This window comes from Streptopelia decaocto (assembly GCF_964273445.1).
Source record: "Streptopelia decaocto genome assembly, chromosome: 12".
NCBI lineage: Eukaryota > Metazoa > Chordata > Aves > Columbiformes > Columbidae > Streptopelia > Streptopelia decaocto.
Window position 1 is genome coordinate 19,227,262 of NC_138667.1, and position 22,810 is coordinate 19,250,071.

The 22,810-nt window shown below is 44.1% G+C and overlaps 1 protein-coding gene across 4 annotated transcripts in view; it reads left to right on the forward strand.

Annotated features, from left to right (window-relative positions):
• FBXW11 (F-box and WD repeat domain containing 11) overlaps positions 1-22,810 on the forward strand; it is a 70,226-nt gene continuing 47,416 nt past the window's right edge. Inside the window, exons 1-3 of one of the 4 annotated variants that reach the window (XM_082064023.1) lie at positions 1-118; positions 8,298-8,377; positions 10,781-10,889. Coding sequence is in view for 1 of the 4 variants with exons in the window: in XM_082064021.1 (XP_081920147.1) it covers positions 74-118 (45 nt within the window). In the remaining 3 variants the exon portion in view is untranslated. Of the gene's footprint in view, positions 119-8,297; positions 8,378-10,780; positions 10,890-11,821; positions 11,840-22,810 lie in introns of those variants that run through there. The other 3 variants (XM_082064022.1, XM_082064021.1, XM_082064024.1) reach the window with 3 other exon arrangements.

The following is a 22,810-nucleotide window of genomic DNA, read 5'->3' on the forward strand; positions in this document are numbered from 1 at the left end:
GCGGCGCGGGGGGCGGGCGCGCGGCGGGGCCTGGCGGGCGCGGGGGCGGGCGGGGCGCGGGGCGGCCGCCGCGATGGAGCCGGACTCGGTGATCGAGGACAAGACCATCGAGCTGATGGTGAGTCCCCCCCGCCGCCCCCCCTCCGCCTCCCTCCGCTGGCCGCCAGGCCCCGCCGCCGCGCCCGGGCCTGCGGGGTCCGGCCCCGCCGTCCCGCCGCGAGGGTGACTTCGGTTGGGCCGCTCGCGGCCCTCGCCCAGCCCCGGCGGGGCCCCCGGCCCGCTGCGCTCCGCTCCTCCCCCGCGGCCGCCGGGCGGTATCGGCGCAGGCCGGGGCGCGAGGAGCGCCTCAATTTAACTTAAAAAAATCACATAAAATTAACGCAACCTCCCCGGAAGGCAGAGCCGGCCTGGCGGGCGCGGAAGAACGGCCCCGGTGCGCAGGTGATGCGGACGCGCTGCAAAAACCCAAACCGAAGGGGCCCCGGGACGCACCGGCCGTGCGGGGCTCGGGCCCCCGGGCTGCGGCGCCGCGTTCCCGGCGGGGCCTCCCCGGAGCCCCCGGGCCCGGCCCGGCCGCGCTCGCTGGCGGGGCCCGGGGGCGGGTGTAAACGGCCAGCGGGAGGACTCGGGCCCTGCGGCCGCCGGGGCCCGCGGGCCGGTGCGGGGGCAGCGGCGCTCCGGCTAACACGGGGTTCTTAACTAGGCCTAATTGGGGTATTTGTTATAGCCCCTAATTAACACGTATGCCGCTAAATTCTGGTTAGCGGAGAGGCGGCCGGATGGAAGTGAAAGCAAATATTGGGTATCTGTAGGCAAATATTAGGGAGCCCCAATTATACAGCTTTTAAGGGTGAACAAAATGGTTAGGAGTGCAGGTAGAGTGATATAACTAAATATCTTCTGATTTATTTGTCATAAGCGTAATTTGCTTTCATATACCAAATTTCCTGTGATCCTGCAGCACTGGGTGGTCAAATGCAAACGGTTGTTTGTAAGGCACTCTGAAGGCGAGCTGGGTTCAGTGGAGACATTAAATGGCTTTTTTTAGCCGGTAAAGTTATTGATAAATGACCTGGTATGGAAAAATATGACCTTTTTTTTGAGTGCTGTCTGCTCTCAAGAAGAAGAAATTAAAAAAAAAAAAAAACCCACAAAAAAGTGATGGGGAGAACCCAGAAACCCATTGTGATGCTTTCCGTATTTGCTTCTGATCGCTGAGGCCAGGAGCTCCAAAGCTGTTCTTAGCAAACCTCCTTTTCCCGAGCCCTATCGATTCCGTGATCTTGCAGTTCTGCCATCAGAAGCGTTTCCGCGTTAGGGGACTGCGGCACGGAGGAGAGAGGCTGGGGCCGGCGGTGTGGGGGCTCCTCACAGCACCGGTGCCTTCCGTCAGCAATGACAGCCACATTTCCCACGTGTAAAGTGAGTTTTAGTGGCTTTTTGCCTTCCCTGGGCTGGAGGGTGACTAATACTCCTCAGCCTGGGGTTACGGGAGGTGCTTCAATAGGCTGGAAGGTACGTTTGCCCCACTCAACTTTCTTGCTTGTCTCTTGGTAAATGCTCTCCTGTTTTAGAAGTCTCTTCTGTTTGGGGCTAAGTTGCTGGCAGGCAGAAGAAAATGTCACTTTTGCTGATGACTGTTGTACCTTCTGTTTACAGTGGGACCTGGGAAATGTGCTAATTGATGCAAATATCGATGGGGTTATTAAGATTTCTATTACGTAGTAGGAGGTTTAAGAAACACATTTCTCTCTTTCACAAGAAATTAATAAACATAAACGTTTAATAAGATGAATGATTAATTCAGTAGTTTCCAATAGAAGGTGGTACTCTGTAAAATGTAGTCAACGGTCAAATTTAATTTCAACCTTAGTGAAAATTTGCATAGGAGCACTTGTGTTTGAGTGTAAATGTGTCACAAAAATAATTGAAAGTCCTTCCCAAATGAAGATGTGGCTTGCAGGTGTTGCCTTCTTGTGTGTTGTAGAAGATAAGATTCTGTGGAAGATTTGTTTAAATACAGGAAGCAGAAGCTGTATTGACAGAGATTTCAGTCTTATTTACAAACTCTTGCATCAGTTGCTGATGCTGGTGACAAACATCCCCAAACTAGGGGTCATCTCAGCCTTAGTGGGATGCTTTTCTTCTTTAGAATGTTACTGTTTACTAAAAGCAGGATGGTTTATACAGGAGGTTGGTTTTGGTGCACTTCGGGTTCTCCATCCCTTCCCTCCACTGCCAAGGATGAATCTGTAGTAAATACAGGAGTGAGTATATGGTGCAAAAGTTCTGAGGAGCAGATACAATATAATTCTGAGTGGCTGATAAACAAGAGATAATGTGGCAACATGTTAATTGCACAGAAGTTTCAGAACATGATGTTCTAGCCCTCAACTGTGCCTTCACTGGATACATCATTTGCATTTATTTAAAGAAAAATCAGTCACGGAAATGATACCAGTCTATTTTTAAAGCTGGAATCTAATAGAAATACGGTTTCAGAGTGACAACTTCCATTTGCCCTATGAAGTTGTAGCGAGTGTGCTGGAGTCACTGTATTGTTTAGGACAGCTGAAGGTTTTCCTCGTCTCGTTCTAGTTTTGTAAGTCGTGTCAGCGGGCCGTTGTGGCGGTGCTGAGCGATGCATTCCGTGCTGCCGGTTCACGGCTCTCCCGTGGTGGGTGCCCACAGCTGCAGCTCCAGGTTCAGGCTCTGACAGGGTTGGGTTTAGTTCAGATCCCTCTGTTCTTAGGCTGGCTCAGTTCAATGCTTTGTGTGAGTGGGCAAACACTTAGAAAATGAGGAGTAGGGAGGTAATCCGGAACAGATGGAGGGCCAGCCAAAGCCATTGAAAGGGCTCTTTTTCCCCCTGGTTTTGATTTTCTCGGTGAAATTAGATAACTATAACCTTTTTGCTCTTTGAAAGAATCGAACGGTTTTCTTAAGGTGAAGTACCATCAGCAATGCTTTATGGAACAGGGTTTTTTTACCTACAGATTCCGAGTTGTGTATGAAGTAATCTGTATTGTTCAGTTGTATCAAAGCTTGTTATATGCATTTGGTCTTCAATATCTGCTAAAAGCCTCGTGTTTTTCATTTTTTTCAGAAAGTTTCATTGAACCATAGTTTTGTTTTACCAGCAGACTTTCAAAGTAGGGTGTAATTAGCTTCTTTGTATTAAAGTGGTTGTAAAAGAATATGTAAGTATGGCAAATCCTTTTGTTTTTAATACAAGTTAGAAAGTTATGCATTTACGGGGTGAACTGTGTGCAGAATGAGATGTGGATAGTATTTAAAAAAAGCTGTTGCTCTCAAGCTCCTGTACCCACCGGGCACCAATGGGACGTGGTTACTGAAGCGGGAATCCAGCTGTGTGTAAATTCTCTCACTTGCTGAGCTTATGATCATCGTTCTTTTCCCGATGCCCGTGGTGCGCATGCTGTTCTCCAAACACAGATCCCGCTGCTGCAGAGCTGGCAGTTTAAATTCAATATAACGCTGCTCCGCAGCACTAGCATGAAAGGGTTGTGGAAAGAGCATGCCTAGGAATAAAACTGTTATCATTTGTATCTTAGAAGTTATATATATGGAAAATATTCTTCCTAGCACACTACTTTTACTGTTTAGAATGTCTCTCTCAAAAGTGTCCAGCGTTTAAGTGCCTCCGTAAATAATCAATTAAAAACTACAACTGAATATCTTGCCAAAAGTCTTTCAGTTTCTCCTGGCGGAACTTTGTTGTGAGCCCAAGGTCTTCGAGTTCCAGAGGTACCGGTGTGGCCGTGCGGTATTTCCCGCGGGTGACAGCTCCCGTTCTCCCTGCCAGCGGTACTGGGGTTACTGACACTGCGCCCCAAACTAGTTACAGCTTTACAGTGGAAAATAAACCTTAGCATTCTGTTTGGAAACTAAACTACAGCTGCTGTATGTATCTCAGTGGGGCTGTAACGTTCTGGCTTTTTTCTTTCCTGGCTCCATCGTTGCAAGCCAAGCAGGCGGTTACATTTTTGTGCGTGTTTTTCCATGTGTTCTTAGAGGAATCCTTCAAAGGGTTTGGTTTTGTAGCAATAGAGATACAGACGGACTAGGCATCCATCATCTTTGCATCTGGAACAAAGGAGGTGCTGTTCTAGCTCAGATGTGACTCGTCCTTAATCACAGGCTGGAAGTAGATGGAGAGTTAGTAAGAAGTTTGTAAACCTGTCTGTAAACTAGTTGTGCTTTCTTTAGTACGATAACAATCTATTTGCTTTGCAGTTATCTTTTTTTAATCTCCAGTAGCTACATTAGAGTTGAGAGCTGTGTGTCAGACATTTAAGAGCGTGGTGGATGGAGTGCTGGGTGGTTTTGTACCCAGGGAAAAAGGGAAAGGGCAGAGCAGCTGGGAAGGTACAGCTGAGCCTGCGGGCAGGGGATGTCCGAGCCACCGTCACACTGCAGAGAGCTCCTGGAAGAGGAGGGGCACAAATATAAAGAGAATAGATTGCTGTGACTTTGGCAGCGGTGCAGAAAATGGGAAGGAAGAGCTTAAGAAAATGAATTAGAGCCAGGCAGCTGAGTTCAGAGCCAGCAGAGTGATGATGAAATGAGGGAAGTGGACAAAGAAGGGCTGGAAAGCTGGATCTTCTGGGAAGGGTTGGGTGAAACAATAGCCCGAGCGGGGAAATGGAGCGGCGAAGGGAAGGAGGAGAACACAAAGATGCGGAACAGAGGTTACAAAGAAAAAAGTTACCTGAAGTTTGTGGTGGTTACGGGAGCAGACAGGGGTTTACACAGGTGATGGAAAACTGCAGATGCTCCATTTGTAGGGCAAATTCTGAAATTAAGTTGCTTTTAGTTCTTAATAGCGTAAGCTTACAGCTGCTTGGGGAGACTAAATGTTGGTGTTTCATCAAAGGCGTTTTAAGTCTCATTTGAGATTTGGAGACTCTTTTTTTGCCTTACAATGCAGTTCAATTTTCTAACACTACTAAATTTCCCAACCTTTGCAACAACGCTGAGCAAATGAGACCCAGCAGAGAGCGTTCCCCTGCAGCCCGAAACACGTGTGCGGGTTCCTGCCTGCGGCAGCACCGCCGGCCAGTCCTGAGGGCCACGAGTCGCCTGCGAGCTCGGGTTTGGGGCCAGGAGGTCCCGGATGGTGCCCAGGTGTGGCTGTGGAGGGAGATCCCGTGTCCACGGCATGCTGGGCTGAGCGCCAGCTGCTCTCGCTGAGTGCTATTGGGTTGCTCCTTTCAAAGCTGTAAAGCACATATGTGCCGTTCCTGCATTTTGGACCACGCTGACCGTATCCTTTAGGCAGAGTTGTTGAACGCTGCTAAAAATTTGGGTCACCCACAAGCTTTGCAGCAGCATCTCTGCAAAACAAACCACCGTGTTGCAAGTTTAACCCTTAGAGAGACTTGGGAGCATTCCCCGAAGGATGGATGTGCCTTTTAATTTCATATGTGTTTTCTAAAACACTTTCATTACTTGTTTAATCGACTTGATGTGTGTCTTTCGATGTGTTACGTTTTATTGCTGCGGAGTTTAGAGGTCACGTTGCTTTGGCATTTCCAGTGTCACGTTCCTGTGCAGCAGCGGGCCAGGGGAGATGCCGGTGGGTTTCAAATGAAATGGATGTTGCAGCAAATGTGCCAATGCGGGAAGGATGATGTCTGGGAGAGAATAAGAGCCCACGGTTATACGAGGGCTGCTCTGCAACAAGTAATACTTTGTTGGAACGGAGAAAATAAAATCAAGGGAAATGAGAATATTTACTGAGTTGTTTAATGCTGATTAATAACAATACTTATGTTCCAGCTTTTTTCTCTGGCGATGTCTTCTTTATACTAATGCCACTGTCTATGTTGTTATATAATCTGTTTTCTCCATTTGATTTTCATGCTGTTGGTAGTACTTAATTATTCACAGAATATCCACTTTTCTTCTGGAAAATCCCTTCCTTTCCCACTTTATGGATGTATCCATGAGCTCAGTGGTGTGACATCTGACAGCCTGCTCTGTTTTCCTGTCCCATTTCCACACATTTCCCAATGCGAGTAGTGCACGACCAAGACCAGATAATGCAAAAATAATGCAATGCCATTTCTGTTTTAACAACAAAAAAGCGCTGACTCTTTTTGGAAACTTAATTTGCTTCTTGCGCAGGCTGAATTAACAATGGGAATGTTTGAAGGCATGTTGTTTCTTCATTGCTTTGTTAATTCAGGTTCTCTCAGGAATGCATCCCTGTACTTCTGCCCCAGGAATTGAACGTTTTGATTGGGGGTCGGAGAGCTCAGCTTCCCTTGCCCATTTTTTGTGTGAATACAGGCAGAAATTTGTAAGTTGTGGGTAGGTACGCGCTTGATAGGAAAAGGGACTCGTGCTTTCTGGCTAAACTGGTAAAAAAGGCTTTTGGGGTCAACTTTTCATTGTGGCAAAGCTACAAAATATTCTGCTCATTGACCTAGAGGAGAAAAGCAACTATATATTCAGTGTTACAAGTTGTGGGGCTGCATTCTGAGTTTCATGCTGTCGATGAGTTCTTGGATATGAAGTTTCGATACCAAAGAAGTTGGGATAAGTCGCACCGTTCGCCTTTTTGTGAGGCACGTTTGTGTTTCAGGATGGCTTGCACGACGGTGCTGTATTCACATCTCCCATCCTTTAAAGATTTCAGTCCAAAATACATACAGCTCTTGGAAAATCTCTGCTAACAGTCTGTCTGCACAACTTCAGTGACAATTACAGCTTGCATTTGATAGACAATCTTTTAGGCAATTCTATTCGGGCAGCAAAGGACTAACCAGGGAAACTTGATATTCAGGCTGTCACCATCACGCCAGGGCTTCTGCAGACAAAAATCAGACGGGTTCTGTAACACCGGCAAATACTTCTAAGGAAAGCCTCTCCCTCCAACACCCCGCTGGCTCTGTTGGAACTTAGCAAATCAGAACATTTATGTAATGTTGATAGCTGGCTTCTTCCTGAGCTATATTGTACTCTTGAAATTCTGAGTCATATGCCTTGACATCTTAGCACTTTACTTGGCAGCCTTAAAAATCCCAGATTGGACATGGTATCGGGCTTGCAGTGCTGCTCTGTCCTTGAAATGTCGCCCTATAGCCGACTCTTGCTTTACCAGGAAAGCGGAACGTCGCCCCACCATGAAGATGCTCCTTTCTCCGGGCGCTCAGGGACACGACTGTACTCGTGGAGATGGTTCCACGGCAGAGCTGTGAGCAGCAGCAGCAGCTTCTCCCACCCTTCCCCAGGCTGCTGCTGCTTGGGGCTGCGGGGCCCACTGTGGAGGCTGCGGAAGGTTTGGTGGGCTCTGCTGGGGGCTGGGCACAGGGAAGGGTGACACCGCGGGGCCTGTTCTTCTGGGGACATCGCAGCCTTACGATCTGAAAAACGGCGCTGTTGCTCCTCGCTGCTGTCAGGGGAAATTATTTTGCAGGCCCTATCTCAGACTGGTTGAAGATCTGACTGGAAGGTGCCCAGGCTGGTCTGTCTAGGACATATTTTCTGTTACACACATAGCAGGGACTTTCTGCAGACTCCATCTTCTCTTAGGTGTTACTGTTAAAGCTGCTTTCAATTAGTCATTTATATTCTAGGTGTACTGGATAAAGGCCTCTTATCATCTTGCTCAGTAAGAGGTGACTGTTTCTTGCCTCAGGAGCAGCATTAGCATGCCTTACCCCCTTCTAGTTCTAGATTGCTTTCCAGAGACACAGTAATACTGCAAATCTACTGAAATTCAGTGCTGTCGTTCAGATCGTCAGTGTCTTGAAGACCCCGTCTTTGTGCTGCAGATACAAAAGGCAAGTCAGAACATTTGGAGTCCGGAAACAGGGACATAATCCTTGCAATAAAATGCTTTCGAGCATGTAATGGCAGATTAGGAGAACTATATTGGTCTGTTTAGAAAACCCGCATGTTACTGTTCTGGCAGTTCATGGCTTGTGAGGCATAATCTGGTGGCCGAAGCTGTAGCCTTTGCTTCATTATTTGCACTGTAGTTGCTTCTCATCTTTCTTCATCTTTGCAGAGCGAGCTGCAGCCCCAAAACACTTGGTGTGCGTTGGGTGATTCAGGGCAGGGGAAAGAGCAATTTCTTGTCCATAAATCTGTTTCTTTGTCTTAGATCCACCAATCCGATGACCCCACTAACGTAGCCGTTCCCGGCCTGGTAAGGTGCCTTGGCTGCCTTGTCTCTCTAACAGCGTTAGGAGTATGTAATTGGGATTTCGTTCAAGAAAGAAGTAGGTACCCCAAGCTGAAGATGATTGGCTGCTCTCTTTTAACAGAAAAGTCTGAGAAGGAAAACCCATTCGAATCCCCTTTCATTCTGGATTGGTGGATCTGAAGCCCAGAAACAAAGTTTCAGGTAAGAAGTCACCCTGTACTATATCTTGCTGCTTCTGCTTAGATGAGTTTGTCCGCAAAGTCAGTATCTTGCTTTGTCTGCTTAATGTCCCCGAAGCGTTAGAACACAGCGAGTGACCTGCCGAGCTTAGGGTAAGAAGGGGCATATTCAGTAAATGCACATGCAGTTTATTAGGAAATTGCAGATCTACTGTGAAAAACGGACCTGGGACCGTAAGGTAGACTTGCCTTCTGCAGAGCTGGGAAGCAGGTATGAGGGCATCAAGCAAACAGTTTCCAAATCCTGCTTCTGGAAGGAGAAAGCAGGTTTACCAGTAATTTGGAACTTCTCGGTCAAGTTCAGGAAAGTAGCAGCTGTCTGCTCTGATTCTCATCAGAAATTTAGAGAACTTGTCTAGTTGTTTGTAGTATAAATTTCACTAGCTTCATCCTGCTGAAATGCTTTGTGAAATCCTGTCGTGGGCAGCACTTCGAGTCAGCCTTTTAAATCCTGCCTGAGATTTAACGTAAAGCTCTGGTCCTGGTTGTTCTCAAAGCTGAGCCGGCTGCAAAGCACGGGTTTTAAGAGGAGCTTTAAAGTTGTAGCGGGTTTTCAGAGGAGGGGAGTCTGGTTGTATTTTGAGTCACATTCATCTGAGATTTTGGAATGACTGTGAAAGGCTACACAACGTGTTATCTTAAAGACAGGTGCATTAGGAAGGAAAGCCAGGTCTATGGCTGATAGGCAAATAAAGTTATGCGAGTTAAATATCTGGTGTGGACAGGTGACCTGCACCTCTCCCAGTGTCCAGCTTTGTTGTAACTTAGTGCTTTAATGAACTTGGCAACTTATTTCTAAAGTTAGTACGAAGCAGTATGCCTCAATTCCTCCTGACATTAGTAGCAATAACACTGAGCCGCTTGAGTGTTCCCTTTTGTAGATAGCTACTAAAGCCAATGGTAAGGCCTCACTATTTAATCTACTGTAGAGGAAACTCTTGTAGGTGCTGTTGGTCTCATGTTTTAGCTCTGTGTTTTGCTGGCGTGGTATTTTGTGCAAAAATTATACTTGAATTTAATGGATGAATGCAGATGTAATGAATTATTTGTGCACAGGGTACTGTTGTTTCCTGGTTTGCTTTTTTGAGTACTTGAATTTCATTTGCTTAGGGTGGAGGTGTCTTGGCCATGCTTTATAGTATAATTCTTTAAAAAAAGCTGAGGGCAAACCTAAGGGAAATAGTCATTAATCTTAGTCTTACATGTTTCTTGCAGTCTCATCTAATATCAGATTAAATCTGTCCCGCTTGCTTTGGAGTTAACACTGCAAAGTAATGTCTTCCCGTGGAATATTTGCTGTTCAGGGTGTGCCTGTTTCTAAAATGAGAGACTGGGGAGGCAGAAGCAAACTTGGTGTCTTTGATGATGAAAACTGAAAAGAGGAAATAATTTAAAATACACCGAGGGGAGGGGGAAGAGGAAGCATGAGTGTGTACCGCTGCTGATTGAGATCCCTGATGTGATGATATTTAATATCACTTGACTTTTTAAAATGTGAAACAGTCCTATCAAAGTCAGTAGTAAAGCTGAGTTGAACTTGAGTGCAAGTTTATGTGGGTCGGAGCTTTAGTTCTTGCCCAGGTTTTGAATTTCAAAAAGTACAATGTAAGTCAGCTATGAAAGGCCATGTAAATATTCGTCTGCAGTGAAGCGAGCATTTTATTACGCACCGAGCCCAGACTTCATGTGCATTTGTCCCTGTCAAGTTCAACTACATGCTGCCTTGTCTAGACTAGATTTTTAGATGGGCTTAATATTATTTTTTAGATTGTGTTAGACCTCATCCTTAAAAACTTAGTGCAGAAAGAGTGTAAGACAGCTTTAACATCCTAGACAAGTTTCAGCCACGTTTCTCTAAGCATTTAACTTATTCACTCAAAATTTGTACTGTCTGAATGTGCACTGTTAGCTTCCTTGTCTGAGTTTCTCTCTTTGCCCCAGTTCTGGTTTATTCCGAGCGGGTGTGCTGCAGTCTGTAGGTGTCTGGAACGCCTCTGGTCCTGCTACGTAACAGCACAGAGAAACCATTTTTCTTTTGAAAAACGTAGGATATTTTAGTGCAGAAAGGGATATCACACTTGTGGAGTTTGAAACTGTGGGCATTGGGATGTATGTACATGAAGAAATCAAGCGCTAAGCTAAATCCTGTCTATTTTGGAAAATTTACATTATTTCGTTAACCATTCAGAGTGACTTACGTAAATGTCTCGGGATTTTCTTTCCATTTTTCTGTGTCTTACTGAAAACGAGATACTGCATCTCATGAGTCTTATCCTGATGAATTAATTATAATGGAGTAATGTTGTTGTTATATGCAAAGAAAGCATCTAATCTTTTCTCCACTGAACCCATATTCCTTTTGTAGCATTCGTTTTGTCGTAGCAAGCGCGTACTTTGATCTCCAGGAGCAGAGTGGGACCGCCTTGTCGATCACCCTTCTGTGAATTCAGTGTCCTATCTAGAAGAACGCTGTGGTAATGAGGAGAATTTCTCTGATTAACTGTTTTCCCTTTGTCTTGCTTTAAATGCCCTGATTCCTCACTTAGTGTTTTTCCCCAAATGCAAGGAGCTCACGTACAGAACTCGAATGGCCTTTGGAAGGTTGGCAGCACTGAGTGATTTTTTTGAATGGCAATCATTTAGCTAAACAGATTTTTCTGACGGGAAATTGCTTACCTATTTTCTTAGAATGATTCGATAACAATAAAGGAATAATCAAAAACATTTCACAAGTTAAAATGAATTTGGATACCTTTTTTTGAGAAATTCACTTTTGCATTTGTAGTTTGTCAAAGGACAGAAATGCAAGAGTAAATTATACCCAAGGCAAGTTTCTTGACCTGAGAAAGCAGCTGTTTCTAAATCGAAGCAGAACACTCGAATGCTTATGTAGAACTCCATGGGTTTTGGAGATACGTTGTACGAGTGGTACTCAAACAGCCTTCCAAAGCAGGCACTCGGGCTGGCCGTGAGGTTGCATTTCGACCATGGGAAAGGTAGTGGTGTGATGGCACCGATTGCAGCAAACTGCGTGGAGCATGTGAACACACGGCACCTCTCAGGGGACAGCGTGGGTTTGAGATGAAAAGAGGAGGAGCACAAAGTACTACTGTTGGTCTCACGTAAATTGTGGCTTTGTTTTCGAACGCCTCAGCAAAGACTCTCAACGTGGTGCCAAAACGTGCGGCGTAATGGACGCGTTACGGTGCCGAGTCAGGCTGTCACTTGTGGAACACGTGGATTTGCGTTACCTGCATGCCCCACGCTTCATTGCCAATTAAATATTCACGTTGAAGAGTGTAATATGCCTTTTTCACTTTTCCACCTCTTGCAAATACCCAGCCTCCTTGTCCCGATAGCTAGTTGGTCCAGCACTGCTCTGCTTGTCACTAGTTTGAATGAGTCACTTCAGGTCAAACACCAGGTAAGGTCGGGACGATGCCCCCGCGAGCAAAAGGTTTGAGCCGTTGGCACCTCTTCCCTGCCGAGTGTAAAATAATACTGAAGGCCTTTGAACACTGTTACTGCTTTCTGTTTCTCTCTGTCGCATTGTGTTTAATGCTGTTTCTTGAGAAATTTAAGATCTGAGGTAGATGTTAAATTTGAGTTGGGAGCATCAGTTGTCGTACTGTCCTTAGGTCTAAGCTGGCTTTTTGCAGCATTAAATCTGAGCTATGGGGGGACGAGCCTGTCACTGCCACCCATAGAAAGGGATTTTACTGACTGCAGTTAGTTACCCCAGGAATTTATCAGTATTGAGTGCTAATGGAAATAAAGTATCAGCTCTGTTGGCCCAGGCCTAAATCACAGCAAACTAAACTAGGTGTTAGATTACCAATGTTGAATAGTGTTCAAGTTTCTTACAGCTAAAAACACGAAGAGAATTCCGAACGAAGGTTGAAGTTTTTTGGCCGTGCCTTGTGTGCCAAACTGTATCTCTGGACCCACCTTCCCCAGGAGCTGGTTCTTTGGTGTAAGAAAGTTGGGAAAAGCATTTCAGACTTCAGCATTTGGAAACCTGAATAATTCGTTAGGTTCTAACGTTCAATTTTGTTTTGTAATAAACTGCATAAGAAAGAAATTGCAGGAGGAATTAATGAATATAATTAGTGGAATGCTCCTTAATGAAATGGAGTAAATTAGCTCCTTCATTTGTTTTACTGTATTTTTCTTTGAAATTCCAAACTGCTTCCCCTTACCAGTCTTTTCATGGGCTGTGTTTAGAAAGTGATTTTCAAAAGCAAGGATATTTTTGCCTTAAGAACAGAGTTTCCCAAACTGTAAACACACCAATAAATTTTGATCCCTTAAATTAATCTTATATGAAAAAAACACTGCGGTGAAAAATTCCAAGTTTTATTAGTACTTTCTAAAACCTCCAGCAGTGAGGTTTGATTATGGAAATGCTGTCGTTGCAATTAGGACATTGCAATATTTCCATATGGCAAAAGTGTGTTAGTTCCATCAGGAACACGGGGGATAATCCCTATCTATTTCTTGAGCAATTTAGTGGGCTTTCTAGGTTTTTTGTTTGACGTGTTGTTTTGGGTTTGTTTGTTTGAAGGGGTAAGAAAGTGTGATTTCTGTTTGGATGTAACTCTTCATTTCAAATGCACTGAAATGAAAGGTTTCTGGACATTTTCTAGTGCTTTAACAAAACAGCACCTATAAGAAGTACAAGGTGAATACTAATTTTTGGATTGTTCGGGTGCCGAGGGTTTTTTGAATTAACAATATGCTGCCTCTATCCCAAAAGTTATCAGGTACATTGTAAGAACGCCCCTGCTTGCTTTAACATAAGAAGTTCTTAGCATCTGAGCTTTATAGACACTGAAGCATATTTCTGTTGTACTGATACTGCTGACAATTTCTAGTTTTGAACGCAAATGCCAGCATATGCATAGTTTTCTTCAATTTGAGATTTAAGATTGAAACCGGAACGTTGCAAGTGACTCCTGAGGGTGGGCCAGCAAAGCAGCAAAGGCCTAAGCTGGGGTTCCTGTTACGCAAAAATTAAATCTTGAATCCACTATTCTGCTTTTCTTTCTGACAGTTCCTATGTGAGCAGGGTTAAGAAATAACAAGGCAGTGAAGCACACAAATATTTGCACATTCCTGATGAAGTAGAATGCAATATTTAATTTGTAATATTGTGTGATATCATTGCTACAGCTAAGTGATTTTTTTAAGTATTTTTGTTCAGGGTTTTATAATACTGTGGAAAGTTTTTTGTATGGCTTAAACTGGGCGTGGAAATGGCCTCTGTGTCTAATGTATTTTGAGTTGAATTAAGAAGTAGTCGTCAAGTTACCCATATTTCTCTTAAGTTTTAATATTCGGCTTAGTTAGCTAGAGTAATTCCTAAAATAAAACACACTCTAACAACCTAAACCAGTGATTTTTTGCTTGTAATTTGTGGACTCAATCTACACATTACACACAGTTTTGTAGATCTTACCTGAAAATCTTGGAGAAATCAGTTGTGTTTCTCGATCAATGGCTTTTACTAAGTGATGTGAGCAGAACTGAAATTTGTACTGGGCCTGTATTTTAAAAATGCAAACATTTATTTGGGCTTTAATAAATAGCTGCAGCAATGCACTGAATGTTGATGGTTTGGTGTTGCAGGAACACCAGATATTGTGCCAAATGGGATTAAATAGTGAACCAGATTAGAAAGGAAGTTTCTTGAATGATATATGCTTATTTTGAAGGAAGGCTGTAAACTGTCTATATAAGGTCTGGATTTTCTATATCCTCATCAGTGGGTTTGAACAGTATATCCCATCTTTCTTTAAAAAGATATGTTTTGTTTTTTTGATGTCTTATTGAAATTAAGGAAGTTTCCCTAATGTCACCGGTTGACAATTCTGGGAACTAAATTTCAAGTATTTGTATGAGGGCATGTCAAAGTAAATTATTGCAATGTAATTAAAGACACACTGGATTAATTACTTGATAGCTAAATCAAAAATCACATTTCTCTAAGCTTTAAATAAGAAATGTTTAACAGAAAACCGATTTATTTTGATATTGAAAGAATAACACAATGTAGCATGAATGTGTTGATTTTCACCTCTCTACGTGAGGTAAAAGTGCCCCTGGCTGGGCCTGCGACCTTCCCGCCCAGGACAGGACAGAGAATCCCCTGTGGTTTGGTGCTGGTTCATTTCTGGTTTTGCTCTAATTTCTCTCCTCAGCACAGAAATGAAAATATTAGGCTTTCTTTTCTTTAATTTTTAAGATCTAAAATGAAAAGAATAAAGTTTTTAACCTCTTGGGTTGCTCTGGGCTCCCTCCCCTCATTGCTGCCCCAGTCACCGCTTTCTCCGAGTCTTCACCTCCACTTTCAACTTTAAGCTTCATGGGATTTTTTCTTTTAAAGATTCAGTGTTTGTTAGAACTAAACAGGCAGCCTGTGTGAAAACTATTGAAAGCGCAGTCCGTGCCAAATCCCCGAGCTGGGTTTGTGCGCTGCTCGATAGTGAGGAATGGAATCCTTCCCCAACTTTATCTGATGCTTGTGGAGCGTGTGTGGTGTTCTGTCCTTAAAAGGAACTGTGAAATAATATCATGGAGCTAGAAAAGGTTTGGGGTGTCTGTCTGCATCAAATTTCTTCAGGAAAGGAACAAAAAAGATTCCTTAATAGTTCCTGACTGCTCGTGTCAGCGATGTGGAGCCTGCTGGTCAAGCTGGGTTCTTTCTGGCTTGCGTGGTGGTACAATTAATAAACGTAGTTAGGGTATAATTTAGCTTCAGCTGATCGTACAGAGATTTTTTCCCCAGTAACCTATTTAATCAGGATACCACATGTCTGGACTAAGCAGAACTTGGTCTTGCGATTCGAACTGAGCAAGGCATTGTTCCTCCCTAAAAAAAATACATTGTTTTGGTTGTGTCAGTGTCCCAGTATACAGACTGTAATTTGAGAAGTTAATGTGGACTTGGCTGTCAAAATAAATAAGCACAAGCGATTTGAGAAAGTGGAGACAGTGATGGAAAGCTCCCGCAGTTGTGTTCCCCACGGGTGACCGCAAAGGTGTTAATAAAAATACCGCTCTGGCGCTGATCCCTGGCCGGTGGTTTCGGGGTGAGGCCCCGTCCCCCGGGCAGAACCTCTGCTGGGCATCGCTGAGCGACGCGCCCACCCCAGCAACTACTGGTAGTAAGATAAAGTGTTCACCTGAGCCCTAAAGCCAAGCAGCTGCAGACGAGGAAAATCAGTTCGTTATAGGACAGAGGGACGGCTTATTTTCTGAAAAGGATCTTCAGTCGTTATTTTACCCTTGGCCGCTAACCTTGTGCTTAATGTAGTGATAACATAGATCCGTACCCACGTTAACGTACTAATGAGTTGCCTGCCTTGAGTGATTTGTTGTGGCATCTAACTGCTTCTTCTCTTCCTTCCTTTTTGTCACCCTGCAGTGTTCTGTGCCCAGGTCTTTGTGGCTAGGCTGCTCCAACCTGGTAGAGAGCATGTGCGCACTGAGATGCCTGCAGAGCATGCCCAGTGTCAGATGTCTCCAGGTGCCTTTCTTCTTTCTTGTTGTAAATGTTATGCTGTTGAACATTGTGTTAAAACTCTCCGGACTCTGTTTAATCCAACTGTTAAGTCTGCTAAATGTTTGTTGTGCATCCTTTTGCTGAAATCTTCTACTGAGCTGCATTGTCGAGTGCAGCCGAGGGGTTCTGTACAGCAGGCTCTTGTGGGCGGGGGGTCCGCTTTTGTGTTTTATTGCCTGTTTACTGACCTTGTGATATAAGTAGCATAGTTGTGCATGTTGCCTGCTACGTTTTGCTTTCTCATTTAATTTACAAAAAAATAACATAATGAGCTTTGCCATTTCTCTTAACTTGCAATGAACTGACTAGCCTGTTAATAATTGTGTGATTTCATTTAGAAAGGATGAGCTTTTTATTTCCTACTAAGCGTGATCCTGTTATAGCCTTACATTACAGTCCTTGCGCATGTTTGAATGGAGAACAGTGAGCATGGAGTCCTGGAGCTCTTTGGGTTACTCTGTTAACACAGCTGTGCAGACCAGGGGCTGGGGTCACTGTGCACAGGGGGGCACTGAATCTCAGGTTCTCTGTTGTTTTTCTTCTAGTAACTGTTGAAGCTGAATCTGCGTAATTTATAGATGGGGGAATTGCTGCTGTTTCTTCACTGCTTTGGGAGGGATTGAAAATGATAAAAGGGGAGATTTTGATACCAGTTAACAATCTTGAACTCCCAGGATACTGACCTTGGAAAGAAAACGCAGAACACATAGTAACTGTGTGGCACTTGCTAAAGTGTTTCTGAATGTAACCTTCATACCAGAACATACCTTATTTAATATTAGCATCTCTTATAACATAATAGCATCACTCATTGGTTCAGTGTTTCACGTGTACAAATCAAATACTTAAAAGAAATGGCTTTTGCGAATGAAAACTTGAACAAATTGAGTTTTGTTTGAGTTCAGGCACTAGGTAACGTGAATGTCTTGCCTTAGAGAGTCGAACCTCTCCTCTTGCCTGCAAAGTGTGGCCACGGGAGTTCCAGCTAATTTCAGTTTTAGAACTAAAAATCCCTTAAAATACAGACATGCGGGGGTGATGGTTTCAAGGTTTGCTGCTGAACCCTCGGGCTGGAATCCGCAGCCGCTTGGCTGTTGTCGTGGTTGCAGACCTGGCGTTGCCATCCTGCGCTTTCACGCAGCTTGAGAAGTATTTCGGGGTAGGAGCAGCTTTGCTGTTAGTAACTGGTGTTTAAATGGTCGGTGTAGAGCTTGGTTCATGGGCTACAAGGCGTGGGGAGGGTTGGCTGCTCGATACACCGGCAGCAAATTGCAAAAAGACTCATCAGGCCGGGGGACCTTTCCCAACTTCAGGTCCCCGCTGCGTGTCCGCAGATCCCGGGAACTGCAAGGGCTGCTTGATGATCACTCTGAGGACTTTAGAACTGCCCCAGGTTTCTGAGAAAGCAGCTCTCTGGAAATTTCTCATCAGTTAGCACATCGTGGCAAATGAACTGGGGTATCTGTTTGGTTTGCCCAACTGAACTGTTTATTAAAACAATATTACAAATAGAAAAGAATCTCTATATTCAGTTGAAATAATAGTAAATCTATTTATTATGAAAACTGTTCTCTCTCTGTTACAGTACCTATCGATAGGTACACAGTAGTTAACTATAAGTTGAACAGGCTGGGTGGTAGCTTAATTGATGCAGAATACATTGTGTTACAAACTTCTGTTGATGATATTGATTACAGGATAAAATACAAAGCAGTTCTTGAATGCACTACTTGATGCATGAGATTTTTGGAAACCTGTTATCACCCAGATGTGGTGACATATCTAATTAAAAGCCATAGCTAATCACAGAATCACAGAATGGACTGGGTTGGAAAAGACCTCAGAGAGCATCAAGTCCAACCCTTGGTCCAACTCCAGTCCATTGACTAGATCATGGCACTAAGTGCCATGTCCAGTCTCAGTTAATTAGTTAATGCAGCTGTTATGTCAGGATGTGTCACTTTGAAAACTCTCTCAAACCTGTATTGTTTTCAGGAGTTGTTACAGGTCCGTTAGATTTCATGAGAACCACATTTGAAGCACCAGTTAATTTGTGTGGGCTTTTTGCTCTGTTTGCCTACAGGAATTTAGCAATCCCAGAACATTTTAAACTGCATGATAATAACAGCTGACAGGTCTAACAACTGTCAGTCATAAAGCACGTCACTGCAAGGACAACCACACTGATTAAACTGGTGGGATTTTTGTTTTCTTAACTCTGATTTTTGTAGAACTGCAAGCAGGAGTTACGTTTTTTGAATCTCTCAGAGGTATCTGTGGGAGATTATTATATTTTTTTTAAGAAAAAGCTTCTCCTTTTGGGTGTGTGACTCAGTGATGCCCAAAGGGAACTTGGAAGTGAAAGTGGCACCAGCTGCTTGTCCCCTTTCAAAAATTGTTTATACCGTGACTTGCCCTTTGTTGTTTCCTGAGCTATAAGCCCACGTGTACAGATGGGCAGGGCATATATACCAGGAGATCTTTGTTCTGTAGCGCACATTCCATTAGCGTAACGATGATGATTAGGAAGTTTAAGAAGGGAAATACAGAAGCCCTTCAGTGATTTACAGAAATTATCTGGGAGTTTTATCTGTTATCTGTGTTGTACAGGTAATTAGTGAATGGACCAGGAAGATGGGAAACAAAAAACAACCCCAGTCTTAAATCAAGAGCTTTGTAGAATTTCTTTAGGAAGCTCTTATTCAGTCTTAGTGCTTTTTCAGCCATTTAGGCTGCAAGAGTAGCCTACCACCAGTCTAAAAGAAGCAAGCAGAGGTTAGGTTTAGCCTTCCCGTGACGTTGTTAGCAATGATAAAACATAACTAGGCTCTTCTGAAGTGAAGCTGGAGCACAAAGCAAATCCCCCCGATGCCGGGGGAGCGTCCCGTCCTGCGCCCCCCCCGGGTGCTGTGCTCCCTGGGTTTCCTCACGCGGTGCAATACCCGCCTGGGTCCTGGAGCTTACTGGAGAGAGATTGGGTTTGTGTGTTCTGTGAGCTGTTAGTGAATGGAGAAGGGAGATAGATGGTTTATTAGAAAAATATCTATTCGGGTTTGTAGCCCTTGAAGTTTGTTGTCATCTATTCTGATTTTCAGCGTAATTAATATTATTTGGAAAGAAAGTCCTTGACACTTATTACTTGGTATTATTGTATTGAAAAGCATATATTAAATGCTAGTTTGTAATACTTGAAACTGTTTTAGCTTCTGAGGCTTTATTTTTAACTACTTAATTATCCTTAATGTTTTTGTACCAAGGAGCTTACCATTATGAGCTCACTTGGATTCAAATAGCTACTGTTTTCATCTTGTTTGACATGGATTTGACTGCAAGAGCAAAAGTTGGTCTCTTAATTAGGTGTTTAGGGAAACTGGCTCTATTACCAGTTGTGTAATGGAACCATATTGACCCATCACGTTCCGCAGTTCGTCCTCGTGAGGCGCTGCTGTGGTTTGGAGCGTGTTTGGTCCCACTGAATGGGGCAGTAGCTCCGGCGGGGCTGTGGCGCACACAGGAGTGTCCGGGCTCTTGGTTCTGTCTGGAGACGTCTCCCAGCGAACTGAACACTCATCATTAGGGAACGGACGATAAGCACTCAAACAGCGCTTGGAGTTATTGCGTAATGTCGGCTGTGATGAAATAAGGCTTGGGGAGTAAATTACTAGATGGATGGAATTATATTAACCTGGTAGCCAAATACTGCTTGACCAACTTGTTTACTTGTATTCAGTTACACTTTTCTGTGACTTTTTTTTAGAGGGATCATTGTGTCTCTCTTTGAAAACTATGCTTAGTTTTTTCTTGCTTATTTAGACCTCCTCCCCACAACATGTTCGATTTTTTTTCTATACCTTTCCACTTATTGTCCTTAATATTTTCAGGTTACTTTTACGTAGTGTCCTGCTCTTCCCTTGATGTTCACACGTGGGGATGCAGCTTGGAAGCTCTAACAGAGCACTCAGTCGCTACTGGAACAATAAACTCGCTTCCAGTGTGAGGAGTTTAGATTGAATATTAGGAAAATTTCTTCACGGAGAGGGTTGTTGGGCACTGGAACAGGCTGTGGTGGAGTCACCGTCCCTGGAGGGGGTTAAAAATCATATAGACGAGATTCTCAGGGATGCGGTTTAGTGCTGGAGTTGTGTGATGGTGGGGCTCCATGATGCTGAGGGCCTCTTCCAGTAGAAATGATTCTGTGATTCTGGGTCACGTTGTTCCTCCTGAGGCCAGATCTGACAGCTCCTGAAGTGCCTCCGTGGGACCTGAAGTCCCCCAGCTGCTCGGGCCGGTTCTGCGGTGTCCGTCCCCATCGCTGCTGCACGGCAGGACCAGCTCTGCCCGGGTTCCCTTCTTGCTCGTGTCCCGCTGATGGACGAGCAGCAGGAAGGTGCCATTGCCTTAGTTCTTGCCAGTCTCGTTCCTGCTTATATATTAGGACCAGGGGTGTATTGTTTTATATTCCCTAACTGGAACCTGTCTTCACAAAAACATGATCTTAAAAGCCTTTTGAATTGACCGATTGATAATTTATTACTGTTCAGAAGAACTTGCTGTTTGTCAGGGGCAAGTGGAGTTCTGGAGCGTTAGGGTTTTAGTATTTATTCCTTACAACAGCATTCCCTGCACGGGAAATGGTTTGTTAGCAAGAAGGGATCTCAGCGTCAGCACAGCTGAGCTGGGACAGAAGGACGTTCAGCTTGCTATTTATTGTTAGGATACATTCTAGGCTTAACTTGCTTAAGCTTCTATTTGTTACTCTTTACTAATTTTGAGCTTCTGTTGGTTGATGTTTCTATTCAGATATCAGAAGAAAGTACAACAACAGAAACTATAGTTGGAAAAAATTGTATTTGAAAACAAAGAATTGTGATTTATTGACACGGAAACTTCATCATCCTTTTTTCACGGTACAAACTCAGACACGGACACGATGCAGCGTACTTAAAATGACAATGAATGCAGTCAATGCATTCTGCTAAAGCCTTTTCCTACTGTGCATGAAATCGCAAATCAGAAAGTGGTGAATAGCCTGCCGCTGTGTAGTCTGCATCCTTCGGAAAACGTTACTCTGTGCAGCTGTTAGAATGAGTTGTCACAGCCAGACAACTGCTTTGCTTCTTCTGCTAGGTTTGCAGTCATTTACAAATACTTCTTTGACATGTTTTCTGGTATTTTGCCTCAAAACAGTGCGACTGTTACCATTTCTTTTTGGAAACATTCCAACAGGTCCATTAGAAAGAAGTGCATATTTGATTCCTTTTCTTTAAAGAAACAGAATGTCTCTCCAATATCTGAAATATCTGTGCTTGTCCCTCTATTTTAAATAGACTTCTTTCTGAGACAGAAAGCTTTAAAACTAAGCGTGGTATTACAGAAGCAGTAGAGATGTCCGTGCACTAGGCCTGGGGCCATTTTGTGCAGTGACATGGCCTGAATTCCCCAGTTTGCAGGGTAAAAATCTCCCGTTTCTGTGTTAATCAGCAGCAGTGCTTCCCAGTATTGTTCGTTCTTCTGGCCAAAGCCGGAGTCTCCTCTCAAAATTAATAGCAGTTTGGGTTTTGTTTTCAGCAGTTTCTCATAGTGTCTTTTTGTTTCAGTTCTCGGTATATTTGTGTTGCAGGCTCTGAGGGCCAATGTGACAGCTCAGTTTGGTATTAGTTGCATATATGGCTATATTCCCAGCATTTTGCAAAGGGTAACATTGCGTTTTACCCCTCCTTTTTAAGTTTCTTCTTGTGCCCCAGTCCCAGCACCTTGGCTGTCTCCAGCAGAGCACACCCCGGTGTCCCAGTGCATTTCTGGTCCCGGAGCGCCCCGGCTGGGGCGGCGGGTCCCCCGGTGCCCGCCGCTTGGTGCCCAGCTCCCGAGGTGGCGGCCCTGCCTCCCTGCTTGGCCTGGACCCAGGCTGGATAACGAAATGTAAAGTGCAGGGATTGTTGTTTTCCTAAGCGTGGTTTATTGTCTGAGGGAAAGTGGTATGATAAGCACTTTTTTCAGTCATCCTTTGTGTATCTGAGTGCTTTCACTTTTATGACTTTAATTATTAACTAAGCCTGTTCTTACTTATGGGCAGGAACAGAGACCTTCTCTTTATTGGGTCAATTCATACTGTTTATTTTTAAGTCGGAGAGAGTGGTTGCTTACCGATTACTTTAAACTTTGCCAGTAGAGATAGTACTGAGCTGCAAACCAGAGCTCTTCTCTGCAGTTTCCTTCGCTGAGGAGCAGAACTGTATTCCCTGACGGAGGAAACAATTATTTTGAAAATATAATAGGCCCAGGCAGGATCTCTCAGCAAAGCATATTTTAATAACGATTTTGCAAGACTGGGTATTCTACCTAAAGGTCAGACATATAATAGGGCAAAAAGCCCCTGCTTATATCCCCCCAAAATCCCAGCCGCAGTTTCCCTCCCATGTTCCCCATTGGTTGGTACTGCAGGGTTTACAGACCACCCGACACATACAATGCCCTTCCCCTTATCAATCTATTTAAGATATGGATTCCTGGTAGTTTGGCTACACTTCCCCCTAAATTAACTTGTAAATACAGGCATCAGTATGTATACAGGTATCAGTATATATTCCGGGAAGAGACTGTGTTTTACATTAAGGATCCACAGTCCGATGTCTCTCTTCCTTCCCCCTGCTGGGCTCAGGCACCAGCTCCTTGGTTATGTAAAAACAACCGTTCTTCGTTAAACGTTCCTTACACCTGACGTCAGGAGACTGTCAAATGAAGTCAGTCTCTGTGAGTTGTGGTTCCTGTCCGTCAGTCCCTCCTGGATGGCGCTGACCCTCTTAATAAATACGAGTGCTTTCTTTTGTTTTG